This window comes from Labeo rohita, chromosome 13, assembly GCF_022985175.1.
Source record: "Labeo rohita strain BAU-BD-2019 chromosome 13, IGBB_LRoh.1.0, whole genome shotgun sequence".
Taxonomy (NCBI): domain Eukaryota; kingdom Metazoa; phylum Chordata; class Actinopteri; order Cypriniformes; family Cyprinidae; genus Labeo; species Labeo rohita.
Window position 1 is genome coordinate 23,203,851 of NC_066881.1, and position 15,788 is coordinate 23,219,638.

General features: G+C 37.4%; 1 protein-coding gene across 1 annotated transcript; it reads right to left on the minus strand.

Annotated features, from left to right (window-relative positions):
• Positions 1-2,917: 2,917 nt before the first annotated feature.
• Positions 2,918-15,193, minus strand: fbln5 (fibulin 5). Its single transcript, XM_051125472.1, has 11 exons — positions 14,722-15,193; positions 13,698-13,752; positions 13,422-13,470; positions 13,009-13,329; positions 6,910-7,032; positions 5,435-5,551; positions 5,232-5,348; positions 4,947-5,069; positions 4,627-4,753; positions 4,344-4,539; positions 2,918-3,369 (listed from the first exon to the last, which is right to left on the minus strand). The coding sequence occupies exons 1-11, from the start codon at positions 14,763-14,765 to the stop codon at positions 3,208-3,210; spliced, it is 1,434 nt and encodes a 477-aa protein (XP_050981429.1). The 5' UTR covers positions 14,766-15,193; the 3' UTR covers positions 2,918-3,207.
• Positions 15,194-15,788: the final 595 nt, after the last annotated feature.

Consider the following 15,788-nt stretch of genomic DNA (forward strand, 5'->3'; position numbering starts at 1 on the left):
CACTGTCTCTTTGATCACTGTGACGGGAACCAAAGTTTACACTCCCACAGAGTCACACATATTTCTTTAAAGGGATAGTTCACTCGAAAAAGAAAATTCTATCTTTAATTACTCTCCCTCATGTCGTTCCAAACCCGTAATAACGACTTTATCCAACAATTCTTCTCTGTCACTGTCTGTGCCATTCAAGAGAGTAACATGAGCATACCTGTGCATTCCTCTGCTTTTAAACAAGGTGCAGTGCATTCAAGTCCCATAGATCTTATTTACAAGTTGAACGCACATGAACGCCAGCTTAAAGTCGTTATTAGGAGTGCCCATTTTCCGCCAGTTGATATGATTCTTTAGGGTCTTAATGAAAAGTCTATAATATACTTTGGTTAAAATTTCTCAGTGGTAGTGTAAAACAACACCTTTTTTACCTTGTCAAAATCAGCTCTGCAAAAATCATCTCATTCTGGTCGAGGTTGCTTTAAATGTTAATGAGCTCTGCTCGCCCCGCCCCTCTCTTCTCTTTGTGGAGTGACCAGCCTGTTTACTTGCTAACTAGCACATTATTAGGAAAGGCGATCGCAAAGATTCATTTAAAAAACCCTTATACTCACTTCTGCTGTAGGTGAAGCTGGATCACAAATGAGTTGCACGAACATAGATATATGTGGATCGGGAGGCGCATTCTATTCACAAACAAACGTAATCCACTGCATCTTCAGCAGCTCAGATGTCGGGAGTAAATGACGACCATTATGTTCATTATTACATCCAGCAACACAACACCTCAAATGCTCAATCAGAGATATTCTTGTCTAACTTACATCCCTGCTCCGACATCAAAACAATGGAGGTCGGACTGTTACAGCTGATTTAAGGCGGGTCTGAGGTAAGACACTGATGTCTATTTTTACGGATTAATTAAAACCACTGCATGGATTTTTATCATTATAGGGTAGATGTGTACATACACTACCGACACACATTAATGTTCAAACAACATGTAAAAGTGAACTTTGCATCCGATGACCCCCCCTTTAAGTTCTGAGTTTCTGAGTTGGGGGCGTGTCAGTGAGAAAACGTGTCTGATGCAATGGAGGTAGCCAAAGACTATTGACAGCAAATTTGTTGAAATGAATAAATTGATTATTTTTGTAATGTACAATAAAACTATATAAGTTACATATACAAAATACTATATTATTGTATAATTACCATAGAATATATTATGATGCTGTTTACATCACCTTCATAAATTGAATAAAAACAGAAAAAGGCAAAACACAATGATGCACATTCTTTATTCATCTTTTTGTAGATGCAGAGTTAAAAAAAAATCACTGAATTTTATGTAGAAAAGGTAAATCGCCATCTTGTTCCGACCAAAGTGTCTTGACGTCGCACCTGACGTCATAACAACGACTTGTCAACTCGTAAGCACAAACATCCCAGGAGGACTCTCGTGAATGGTGGTGGGCAATGACAGGGGAGAGAGGAATTGTTCAATAAAGTCAATATTTTGTCTTTCTTAGCACACAAAAACTGTTCTTGCAGCATTATGGTTGAACCATTGATGTCACATGGACTCTTTTAACAATGTCCTTACTGCGTTTTTGTGCCTTGAAAGTGGTAATTACATTGTTGTCTATGCAGGGTCAGAAAGCTCTCAGACTTATTCAAAGATATCTTAATTTGTATTCCGAAGATGAATGAAGGTCTTACAGATTTGGAACGACACAAGGGTGAGCAATTAATGACAACATTTTCATTTTTGGTGAACTATCCCTTTAAATCTTAACACATTCAAAAGCTGACCCCTTGTCACAACTAATATGTAGGCCAACATTTACAATAGAGTGTTTTTACGATGCCTCATCAATCAGCCATATTGGTGGCACAGAATGTAAACAATGCCCCTGAACCGAACAAAACTCACATATTTTGCTGATTATTGCAGCTTAAAATGGTCAATTCTTGCCATGTTTTGGGCTGTACTAATCAGGAAAAACATCTGGAGTACTATAGACTACCAAAAGTTATAATAAATCAATGAGAAGAGTGCAAAAAAACTGTTTGAGCTTGTGCTGGTGTTTGTGGTTGGCCAAACTGAACCAGGACTTCCAGGGCAAGAATCCTGACAACATTCATGCTTGTTCATATCATTTCCAGTCAGGTAGGTGAAAGATTAGAGCAACATCTTAATTAATACTGCTCATACATATCTTTTCCACCTATTAACTTTAGCTTGTCAAAATATTGTGTCCTTTTCTGCTTACTAAGCCCTTCTCTATATGATTTAACAGCTTCCACATATTTTTTCCATGGTTTAGACAGCATAAATTAGCAGAACAATATATTCAGTAGTACATTAACCATGCAGATCGATGCTGTTGTTTACATCCAAGTATTGCCAGTATGGCCACACATCCAGGTAACTGACCAAATCGTGACATAAGTGCAAACCCTCTATTAAGGTTCTTCTTATAATAATTGTAATAATCTAATTTTATTAAACACTTTATTGTCAATTATCATCACTAATGCCCAACCTATGCATGAGTCTAAATTTGCTCAAAGTAAACACAAACCAACAAAAGTACAGGTCATCAAATTTGTGTTTATTGATTGACCAGGCTCTCTTTACCTGTCAAATAAAAACAGATACACAGTGGAAATTCTGCACAGATGCAATAAGAAATTCTGAGCCAAAACAAGATTTTTTTTTCTTTTGAGACATCCCTGGGAAATGGGTGTTGAAGGTGCACTGCAGACTCCTGTGAGATTGATTTAGAACATTTTCAAAAACGTGACTTTGTAGCACGTGCAAGCCTGCCAGCTCTCTCACATTCACAGTGAGAAAGAGTGACACAGGTGTCACTAAGAGTAGAAAAACAAATCCAGCTTTACAAAAAAATGACACTTCAGGATTTGCGATTGTGGCAAGAAAAAGCACAATGGGAAATGTAAGACAAACAAGAAAAAAAAACACAACATAAATATTCTTCTGTGTACGGGTACATGCGTGTGACTGCAGATGACAATGACAGCCAGGCAGCCTAATCAAAAACCTGAATTATGAAATATCAGAGTCCAGATCCAGAGAACAAACAAAATGAAGATATGCAGCTGCCTGACGGGTAGTGCAGTAACAGGAAGTCCAAGATAGAGGTATGGGGCCATGAAGAGGTGAGAGGTCAGAGGTTCATTTGTAAAGCCTCAGAATGGATGTTCGGACACAAATATTGTGAGGCGGATGATTGAACTGCCACGGAAGTTGATGACGTTGTTAACGGTAACCATCTCTAGGTCTAGAACGATAGTCTTCGGTCCTTTAATGGGCCGGGCCAGAACCAAAGTTGCACTGATATTACTGGTTTGCTGTGGAAAGAAGGGAAATAAGAAGAATTTAATAACGTTTTATTAATTAATTCTGAGTCTGTCACTCTTTCTCTTCAGAGTTGAAACACTGCTAGCACACACTTTGGCAAATTATATGAAAACAAACTCTTTCAACACTAAAGCTGGTATTTGATTAGCTAAGGGACTCCTAGGACCAATAAAGATTTTGTGGTTTGGCTCCAGAGTCATTTTGAAGGAAAGTCTCACAGAAATCCTACAGCCCCCTCTAGTGGTCACATTTATTTATAAACTAGCATTCAAAATGAGGCGGGTGTTTAAATTGTTTTTGCTGTAAGCTGTTTTTTATGTAAAAAATGATACATATTTTTTCAGGATTCTTTGATGAATAGTTCAAAAGAACAGCATTTATTTAAAATAGAAATATTTTGTAACATTATAAATGTGACCTTGGATCACAAAACCAGTCATAAGGGTCAATTATTCGAAATTGAGATTTATACATAATCTGAAAGCTGAATAAACACGTTTTCAATTGATGTATGGTTTGTTAGGATAGGACAATATTTGGCTGAGATACAACTATTGTTTGAATATATGGAATTTGAGGGTGCAAAAACATCGAAATATTGACAAAATCACCTTTCAAGTTTCCAAATGAAGTTCTTAGCAATGCATATTAGTAATCAAAAAATAATTTTTATATATTTACAGTAGGAATTTTACTAAATATCTCCATGGAACATGATCTTTACTTAATTTCCTAATGTTTTTTGGCATAAAAGAAAAATCAATAATTTTGACCCATACAATGTATTTTTGGCTATTGCTACAAATATACCCCAGCGACTTAAGACTGGTTTTGTGGTCCAGGGTCACAAATGTCTTTACTGTCACTTTTGATCAAATGAATGCATCCTTGCTGAATAAAAGTATTAATTTCCTTTAAAAAATTGTTTTACAACAGGCATCATTTATAACAAAACCCCATTTACCCGCATGTAAAACTCTCGCCCCTCATTGCCAGACTTGATCTGAAAGATGTAAAATGCTCCAGGGTAACGTGTGGTGGCCTGCATTTGAAATATATCGGCAGGAACACTGCGGCCAGAAGACAAATCCATATGCCTGTACAGGACAGTAAAAGGTCTTTCCCGACACGCGGGATTCTCCGCAGAACACATGCACTGACTGAGAGAGAAAGACAGAAATATATTCAGAACATACTGCAACTGTTCAACAAAAAAATAAGTCAAATGACTGACTTAAGCAACTCACTTGTCACTGAGCTCTATGTAAGGTGGATCGCATCTAAGAGGGTCCAGACATGTGTAACCTCCCTGGAAATTGAAACACACTTGTGCTGCTGTACAGGTGTTGTTACCAGACTCACATTCATTGAGGTCTTGAAAATCAAACACAACAGACAGAAGTCAGGTTATCAGTATCATCCAATCATTAACAGCAGCAACAATAACAACAACATCAATGTAAAGGAAGCTACATGGTGCAGTCGATATGAAATATCTGCTAATTCTGCAAATGGTTAATGTAAATGAATAATGCCAAAGAAGCACATAAAATAAAAATTCAGATACCTTCACAGCTCCTTCCATCTTCATACACGTAATATCCAGGCGGACACACGCAGGAGAACGATCCTGGTGTGTTCACACATGTGTGTTGACAAAGGAAGTCTGAGAAACTGCACTCGTCCAGATCTGAGAATGGGCAGTGATAAAGACAGACACATTACACACTCTCAGTGCACACAATCACGTGAAAATTCAGGCAACAACATGTTAAACATCTCTCTAAAACCTTTCTGTTCTCAGTCCCCTATCTTTCTCTATACTAATCATCTCTTCTCCTCCACTGATTACCATTGCAGGTGGTTCCATCAGAGGCGAGCTCGAAGCCCTCGTCACAGGTGCACATGAATGAGCCGTACGTGTTCAAACAGCCGTGAGAGCATGGGGTTGTCTCACACTCGTCCACATCTGGTGAGAGAGGAAGATGGCAGACGTCAAGATTTTCAGGGACAATAATGATCAAACTAATATGTTGTTTCTGTGTATGTGTGCACCTTGGCATGTCCTGCTATCTGTATTAAGGAGGAATCCAGGGCTACAGGAGCAGGAATATGAGCCAGGGACGTTAGCGCACAGCTGCTGGCAGTAACCATAGCGACACTCATCAATATCTAAAGAAAGGTGAGTTAGAGAGCACTAAATACGCAAACAGTAGTCACAACTGAATTAAGACATTGTTTGGTGTTAAATAAGACTGGATTATTTCAAAACATCAAACAAAAACTAGACTATTGGATAATTTAACTGTAAAAACAACTGAATTGTCATCATTTAAACTGGATTTTAATTTACACTACTGTTCAGAATTTTGGGGTTGATAAAAATTTGAATGTTTTAAATGTTTAATGTAAGAAATGTCCTATGCTCACCAAGGCTACATTTATTAAGGCTTTAATATGTGCTTTATTTAATACAATGTGCATCATTCTATCAGATTTGTAAGGTAAATCATTATAAACGTACACCAACATAATACATCATAGAGTCTATTAAAATCTATTGTTCGCTTGGGTCTATTTTTAATCATTAGTGACAGCCCTAGTATTAATTTTTCTTTAACAAAATCTTACTGACCCCAATGTTTTGAACAGAAGTGTACTTTAACACTGGCATAACAAAAACTGGTTTATTAAAGGATTTACTGTATACAGTTGAGTGCAAAGGTATACATACACCTTGCAGAATCTGGAAAATGTTAATTATTTTACTAAAATAAGAGGGATCATCAACAGGGTACTTTTTGAATTTGAAGATCAGGGTAAATGCAATGAAACATGTAAGTATCTACTGAAGCTTCTGAAGGCCAGTACTAAATGAAAAAATATGATATTTTGGCAAAATAAGAAAAATGTTCACATATTCATTTTGTTCAAAAGTTTTTACCCCTGGCTCAGTGAGCATTTGAGCCTTCTGTAATAGTCGCATATGAGTCTCACAGTTGTCCTCAGTGTGAAATGATGGATCTCAAAATCATAGTCATTGTTGGAAAGGGTTCAAATACACAAAAATGCTGAAAAAACAAAGAATTTGTGGGACCTGGAGGATTTTTCTGAAGAACGACGGGCAGTTTAACTGTTAACTGTTCAGGACAAACAAGGGACTCAAGCACAGCTATCACTAAACAAAAAAAACACAGCTGTGGATTATTCAGGTAACAACACAGTATTAAGAATCAAGCGTATGTAAACTTTTAAAGGTAATTTTTATAAATTCAACTATTATTTTCTTTTGTGGGCTATATGTAAACATGAAATATCTTATTCAGGTCAGTACTAAATGAAAAATAACATGCATTTTGTATGATCCCTCTTATTTTGGTAAAATAAGTAATATTTTGCAGAATCTGCAAGGTGTATGTAAACTTTTAACCTCAACTCTACATGATGTGTCACTTGGCATACACATGTAGACATTGCAAATTAAAGCATATAGCATCAAACTAACCATTTGTAATGTCTATAAATCTTACCTTGGCACTGTCCACCCACCAGCCAGTAGCCCTCAGTACATGAGCAGGTATATCCACCGGCTGTATTTATACACACCTGAGTTGGATTACACTGGTGTGACTCTGCCTCACATTCATCGACATCTAAAAAGGGGGGAAAAAAGCCACAGTCAGCTTTTCCCACTTTAGAAACTCGTCTGAAACCATTCACCTTAGTGTATGTAACTTCACAAAACTTAAATGCTTTATTATTATCAAAATGCTGATACAAAATACTTAATCTGTCCCACTGATAGCTTGGCCTCTGTGGACAGATGTTCTTTACACTTAGCAAGTCGAACTCCATCTCTGACCTCATAAATCTTACTACAACATCTTACACAAATAGCTATTCTTACACAACCCATTTCCAAAACTGGAATTCATATCTCTCTGTTCCACTCTCGCTCGCACATTATCAGCACAATACCTTATGAGGGCATCGTATGCCTTAAATACCCGAAAAAGCACCCTTGGTTCTCAGACCATGAAGTCACATGTTTTAAAAGTAAGCAAACGTTACTATGAAAGTGATGAGGGCGTGATAGATTTGGGGGGGTTGGAAACCGTGTGAAAGCCAGATAATTAGTTTCTTTTGGTTAAAGCTGCCAACAGTCCCACTGTTACTATATGGGTAAAGTGATGCAATGGGTCCTGGCAAACCAAGCTGTAATTCCATAATAAGTTACTTGTGCACTTTAAGGAAAATTGCCTATTCACTCGCATTTGGCTTTTCAACCAAAGTATCTGACTGCACAGTATAATCACAAAGGCAGTTTTACCTTTTATGCATTACACCTACCAGGAATTGAATTGCAATAGATCCTTAACTATTAAACAGCTTGTTAATATTAGACATCACAAAGCATTATTGTAAAGCCAGGTCTGATAGCAGAGATGCGGCCACAAGAGACATGAGGCCCAGCTGGGCCCCAGAGAGCATCTGGATTACATGTGTACTATTACACACGTCTGATCTGAGGTGAAAAGATCTAGAGCATTCTGGGAATGCCAGCATTTTGGAGATCAGATCTGATCCAGAGAGAGTGCAGTAAATTTTGCACTAGATTTAAATAAGGGTCAGAGGAAAGACATGGTGTGTAAATGAAAGAGAAGGAAACGTGTCTGCATTTAAAAGAGGAAGAGATATCAATGATATAAAATGTCAATGGGTGATATCATTCATGTGGCCAAAGTCATGACTTTTACTGCACTTTTAGCAAGTTTATTAGGGTACAATACATTAAAGTTAACAAAGGGCGTAAATACCAGATGTTGCTGAGGTCATTAAATCTAATCTTCACATCAGAGATATTCAATCCCTTAAAAGTAAGCCCTGAAGAAATCTGAGGACTTCTGAGGAAATCTGCAATTCTGTGAAATGAATTTGCACATTGTAAAATGTGTTAAACTGAGATCATAATGCTCTAATTGCTAGCTGAAAGCAAAATCAACAACCACATATGCAAGAGGGTGGGGAATTGATATGAATAATGGGTATTACAATTCATACTCACACAACATGCTTGTCTTATTAAAGCAAAGCTATTTCTCAAACAAAAAGACACATGCAAGGCTAAACATTTCAGGCATGCAAAACTCGTAGATGATTAATATGAAAGTCAATCCAGGACGTACGAATCTGGTACCAACTTTGAATTCTTGCTTCTATACACAACATTGCAGAGATTTAATGTCTGTGATCTGTTGCCAAACACAGATTGTTTAAATTATATCAAAGACATTTACAATTCGCCACCGCAGTAGTTCGAGCAACACTTCACGCAGCCTATGCGAATTAGCTGGAATCATTATACTAACATGAGGTGTACAGTGAGCCAGAGTAGTACTTATGTTTCGTGTGGAATGTCCAGTGCATGAGGTCAGCCACTAAGGAGAGTCTCATTTGAGAGTGAAATACAGAAAACAATAGCAAAAATTTGAAAATAAACTAGGAAGATCACAAGCTCCTTACCTATAGAATGAAAAAATATCTCCAGCAACTCTTTGGAGCTGCCTACACTCTAAAAAATGCTGGGTTATATTTTTTAATCTAAATGCTGGGTCATTTTATTGGGTTGTTTTTTTTTTTTTTTTTTTTACTTTGGTGCTAGGTAGTTTTTCTGTAATTAAGTTGCTGGGTCACTTATAATGCTGGGTTACTTTTTCTACCCAACCGCTGGTTTGAGCCTGGCTTTTTGCATCCTCTACAGGAGAGAGCGGTTCACAGTGCAGCCGTTTTGGTACATTTCTTCAGAGAAATAAAGGTTTGTATACATTTTATTTATAAAGTGTTTACTGTGCTGTAATTTATATTATTTTTCACAATGCAACAAACAAGGATGAGATGTCAGTCAGCTGCATGAGCAGCGGTCGTTCATTTTGCATGATGGAAACACCTTTTGCCTTGCATAACATGAATTGTTTTTATTCGTTATGATACTGAATTTAACTAAATTTGATGTTAAAATATGTTCTCTTATCTCAGTACTGTTTGTTCATGGGCAGGTTATGGAGTCAGTCACGACATCTTTCAGCTTCGAGTGAAATGCATGGCGGTAGTCCTACGTTCGCAGTTTCCCCCGGCAAAAAGCACAGATTTCAGCACAAGACACAATAGCACAAAAATTAGCACTATTTTGGTGAAAAGTGATTACAGAGAATGGCTGAATACACTTTAATTAAAATGGTACTTTTAAATGTTCCTTTGTTATTTCTAAAATAATTTTTAAACGAGTAATATTGCAAACCATGCTGTATTCACCCAAATACATTTAATTGGTCTCATATTTTTGTCCATATGGGTGTTCTTGCTTAATAATAAATGTTCATCTTTTGATTATTGCTGTTGCCTATAATTCTGTGTGTGATTTTTAATTTCCAGCCCATTTTAAGCCAGCAATATAATAATTTTTAAACAATAGTTGACTTAAAAACATTTAACCCAACAAGCTGGGTCAAAATAACCTAGCATGTGTTCTGTCCAATATTTACCCAGCGCTGGGTTGCCAAATAACCCAAGTTGGGTTGTTTTTAACCCAGCATTTTTCAGAGTGTACACTGACTTCACAGAGAAAATACATGTTTGGAGAATAAAAAGTTTGGGGTCAGTAAGGTTTTTTTATTTATTTATTTACTGACTGATTGATTGCAAGAAATTAATACTACTTTTTTAGTATACTCCAGTATGTACTATACTCCAGTAAGCCAGTTTTATTTAGCTTTATTTAGCAACTATTGCTTGCTTAAAATGAACCCAAAATAGGTTGGAAATTAACATTTATTAATATGTTCAATAAATAAATATTTTGTTGGATAAATAACAATTAAATAATGGACATTTTTTAACTGCTTATTAATAAATGTTCACCTTTTGATTATTGCTGATGCCTCTAGTAATTATGTGTCTGACTTTTAATTTAAAACCTATTTTTAAGCCAGCCATATAGTAATTTCTAAACAATAGTGAGTTAAATAAAATTACCCAGAAGGCTGGGTTAAACATTTAACCCAACTGCTGGGTCAAAACAACCCGGTCGCTGGGTTTGTCCATATTTCACCCAGCGCTGGGTTGTATTTAACCCAGCATTTTTTAGAATGTAAGAATGACTTAAAATTGATTAAAGTGAACAGTAAAAAAGAGACATTTATAATTATTTAATTTTTACAAAAAATTATTTCAATTAAATACATATATTATACAACCCTACAATAATTATACAATAATAACAAACTTATGTTTTCCAAATATTAATTAGCACAACTGTTTTCAGAGTACTGGCTGGTGAAAATTCCTCTTTTCCACCACAGGAATAAATTCAAATTTTAAATATCTAAAATACTGAAAACAAAATTTCACAACATTACTGTTTTACTGTATTTTTGATCATATAAATGCGTAACAGAATCCTTTCAAAAACATTCTAAAAATCTTACCAAACCCAAACTTGAATAGTACTGTATATTTTCTTTACAAAGCATTACATATAAAGTTCAGTGACTCAGAAATAATAATGACATCATACCTCAATTTCCAGACGTCCCACTAAGCTAGAACGCATTAATTAGTCTGCGGTACTACAGCCACTCCATATTTGCTGACAGACACCGGTTACAGTCCCACAGCCTGAGTAGGCAAGCTTTAACTTGACAAATCAAATCATTTTGGACATTTTTCAAGTTCCCACCCAGAATAAGATCATTTAAACTCTTGAATTTTGGATTTTATGCAAAGCATCCACATTCCTGAATCACAAATGATTCTCTTTACTCAAGTTTCACCTGAACTGAACTGTCTTTCAGAGATTTGCATGGATTTTAGAAGTGCCTAGGCTTTACTCAGGCTAAACGCAGGATTGATGGGATTTATGATGGCACATTTCAGACACTGACTGAGTTGACTGTTTTAGTCCTTCAAGCCTTAGCGCCACTGGCAAGAAGAGGGCATTCCCTGGCATTTACAAACACACACACTAACACTACAGCAACACCTGTAAGACAAATGATGGAATGGTTTGACACACACTTCCTGTACGATTTCTGTTCCATAACAGCATCTCTTACACTGTACAAAGAATGCTCACAAATTGCACAGCTGGTCAATGACAGATCTCATTCAACAACCACTGAGCTCATGTTTGGCGTGAGCAACCACAGATGCTGAAATCGCAATGATTTATCTTTACGATTTTTCAAGTTTTGTCCAAACAAAGCCTAAATGCCGTTGTACTGAATGTCTCAGTGGCTCTATAAGACTATTATCTGTGTCCAAAATTGTGTCCAGGACATAACATCTATCTTCATTACCCAGTCCAAGTTTTTCTCAGGTCAGGCCATGTGCATATATGCACAAGCGAATATCTGTGTGCGTATCTTCTTTATAACACGACTGTCTTGGGCTTAAAAGGTAACAAATCTATCATTGTGTGTTTCTGCAGAAGAGCAAGAGAGGACTGGAGAATGCATTAACTGCAAAGACTGGCACCAATTCGAGACAAATCCGCAGACCATATCGAAAAATATAGCAAGCAGTCATTTGTGCGAGCATTTGTCAAATGGCACGTGAAATAGGTCACAACGCTGACACGCATAAAGACTCCAACAACGCAATATATAACACCTATCTAGATCAAAGCCATAAAAGCCAGGATATCACTGACACCACATTCGGCTCAATGGCCTCAACAGAAGCAGACCACATAGAGTCAGTTACATGATTTATGACAGTGAATAAGACACTCTAAAACCTTCTCGTTGAATTGTAAAGTTGGATCCCAGAACGCAGGGCCAGTTCCTGTGTGTCTTCCTGCCTCTTCACAAGATGTAGTTTGTTCTGAGGTTCCACAGTATTTTGTGGTTCCACACTAATGACTGATCCAGTCCAAATTACAAGATTCATTCTGCTGAAGTCTTTAAGATGCCACTCAGCCCACCGCAGCCATTACTAAATTACAGTCCAGCACAGAACTGGGTCTTTGCCTCATTTCAGAGCGAGAAGACCTATGGACCATTGCAGAAAATGAAGTAAACATAAGACCACAACCTGATGTGACCCAGAGTGACCACGTCTCGAAGAGTCTTCTTCTTAGCTTGTGTTATTTACATTAAAGACATGGCTTTACATATGCCAGAATGTTTGAGGTTCGTCTTGTGCACCAAATTTGGGATTTGGTAGTTTTGGTACATTTGGTTGTCTTCTGCAGATAATTGCTTCACATATTCTTTTGAAGCACTACAACAAGTTAGGGGTGGGCGATATACCGGTAGAAGTTTTGGACTATCAACTTTATCGCGGTTACACGCTCACGTGATGTTGCCGTGCTCTGCGCTCTGTCTAATATTCTTGCTGTCTGTCATTCATGTTAATCAAACAACAAAAAAGAGAAAAAAAATCGCTCATTGCTCTTGACTAATTTACTTTTGTAACTTTAATAAGAAGAACTACATATTTAATAGTGCTGTCAAACAATTAATCCCGATTAATCACATCCAAAAGAGTTTTTTAACCAGCCAACCATCTTTAACTAACATGATCAACAAGGTTGGGATAGTGAAATGTATAGGACCACAAGGTAGACTTACCAACACAAGTGCCACCGGCACCAAGTGTATATCCGAGGATGCAGGGAGTGGACCGGCTCACTATTGGATAGCTCGGACCGGGGCCTGGACCAGTACCTGCTCCGGCAGGAGGAACGTTAGGAACGAATGATTCAGAGTATCCCAACGATCTGTCAGGGTAGGACTCTTCAGGATAGGAAGTCTCAGGGTAGGAGCGGGCACTGTTCCGGGCATAAGATTGGGAGTAGAGTCCGCGGGGGATGCACAGGTATCCACCGTTCTGATTTACGCACTGCATGTCACCCCGACACGGGTCTGGCAGTGTCCGGCACTCATCAATGTCTGAAAGCAAATGTAAGAGGTGGCATTAACAGCGGTATTTGAAACACAAGATTCAATGAACATTTTAATAACACGGCAGAAGTGCCACTAACCGATACACTGTCTGGCACGGCGGTCATAAGTAAATCCATCTGTGCAAGTCTGAAGAGAAACAGGCATTTTATAGTCAAACTAAAAGATAAACAGTAGTTTACAGAGTTCTTTATGTGCAAGTAGTTATATTGAAGTAGTTTGGTATTGCTATTTTATGTTAGAGTTAATGCTTGTACAACAGCACTGGAAAGCCAAAAAAAGCGAGGCACTCTTATTACGACACACATTGAGCCAAAGTGCCAAGCTTGAATGACTCAAAACAGAAATTCACTTACCTGACTTTTCCCAGAGTGAATGCAGCATATGATACATATTAAAACTGACAACATTCTATAAATAAAAAACAAAATACCTCGGTAAATCATTCCAAAAATCAAAAAACACATGAAAATGTTTAAGATTCATTCAATGGAATACGCACTATGAATGCCCATTCAAGACCAAGAATATCAACAAACACTTTCAGAAAGTTGGATAATTTTAAAAACTTATTTTTATGCTTTACATATTCTTTTGAAGTACTATGACAATGATAATGATGATAAATATCTGTTTTGATACTATCACTTACTGCAGTTAGTAATCCAGTGGTGACTAGGGGTCGTCTTGTTTTTAGACAAGTACTTCAACAGTGACTAGTATTAATTCAGTTAGTCACTACTACAGATTTATTACATACTAGCCCTTGGCAATTTGGTACTAGTTACAATTACAGTAGTGACAAGTAACTATTCCAAATCAGAAATGTCTTACCTCTAAATTATTTTGGGATCTGTGGTTCAGATATTAACTGTTCACTCTGACTAGTATGCATTACAATAGTTGCTAGTATCCTTTCCAGTTTTAGTATTGCTCTATATCTATTCCAGCTTTTCTAGTAGAAATTGAAGACAGCTATTTATTAGACAGTATGAATATGAATCATTCTGTCTACTCAGTACATGACAAGCAAGAATTGATAACTAGTAACTACTGGAATAGTTACTAGTATCAAGAATTGAACTCATGATTGACTCATTGATTTCAATGGCAGTTAGCAACTTGTGACTAGTAACAATGAAATACTTAGGCTACTTGTCACTACTGGAATGGTAGCTAATAGCAAATAAGTACTATTAAATAAGTGAACAGATATTAGTCACTATTGAAATAAGTACTAGTTTCTAATCAATAGTCAGTTGAAAGAAACTTGTTTAATTCATAAATAAGCATTACGGCATAAAATAGATACTAGTTAGTTGTGAGTAACTTGTGCTATAAAAGCTTGCCATGAAGCACCAGCTGACTAATTAAACTCACCTTTTGTTGGTCGACCAACTCAAGCCACGTAGTTCAAATGACATGTTTATGTGGATCCTTGTGGTTCCCTTGGAAAGAACGTCACACCGCCAACCCGTAAATTCCTCGAAATAGAAAGTTTTGATTTTTGTGGTTTTACGACCTTTACGGGCTCGCAGGACCCAAAGCGCAAAACGAAGTGCCCAAACGCCCCCTCCGCGTACGCGCCTTCACTTGAATGTCGAGACACTTGGCTTTGGTCACCCGACGCGGCCGCCCTGTCGACCGATGGCAAGAACGTGTGAGAACATTGACCAATAGTAAGAGGAGGGTCTTACTATATAAAAAAGAGAAAACTTGCTGTATTTCTCCGTACTCGGCCCACTCCACGGATTGTTTAGCAATGCAAATAAACGGGCCCCCGGAGCACTTGGCCAACAGCTGGATCCCATCAAAGACAGACAGCCCCCTTTGGAACGAAAGCGCGCACAGGGAGCTGCCACAGACCCAAACGAGGAGAAGCAAGAAGGCAGTGAGGAAAACCGAGCAAAGAATCTATAAAATGACGCATAATTAAATTGCAAGGCTCGCCAGGCTGCTTAAATGTAGAGGGGGCTACTGTACTTACTGGTGTCGAGGCATCACGTCAGACAGACCTGATTCATCAGCACTATGAAATAAGAGTCTTTCAATAAAAAACTTTGATTTAGTGTCAAATTCGACAAGGTGTGTAACAAGAATTCAGAGCAACTTTTTACTTATTCAAAGTAAATTGACGTAGAAAGGTCGCTATATACACACATTTATATATATAACCTATATATAATATTTATATATTACAGCCTGGCAAGGCTGGTCAAGATGGTTTTAGCTGGTTGTTCCAACTTGTCTCCCAGACCAGCTAAAGAAGTGGCAAAATCCCATCTAAAGCCAGCCTGCTGACCAGCTAAAACCAGCCAACCAGCTTAGGCTGGTTTTAGCTGTTTTTCTTTTTTTCAGTAGACACCAGAATCATTAAAAAACGTATTTCAAATAGCGTATTCACCAAATGACTATTTGGATCGTAACTTCTTAAAAAAAACTATTAA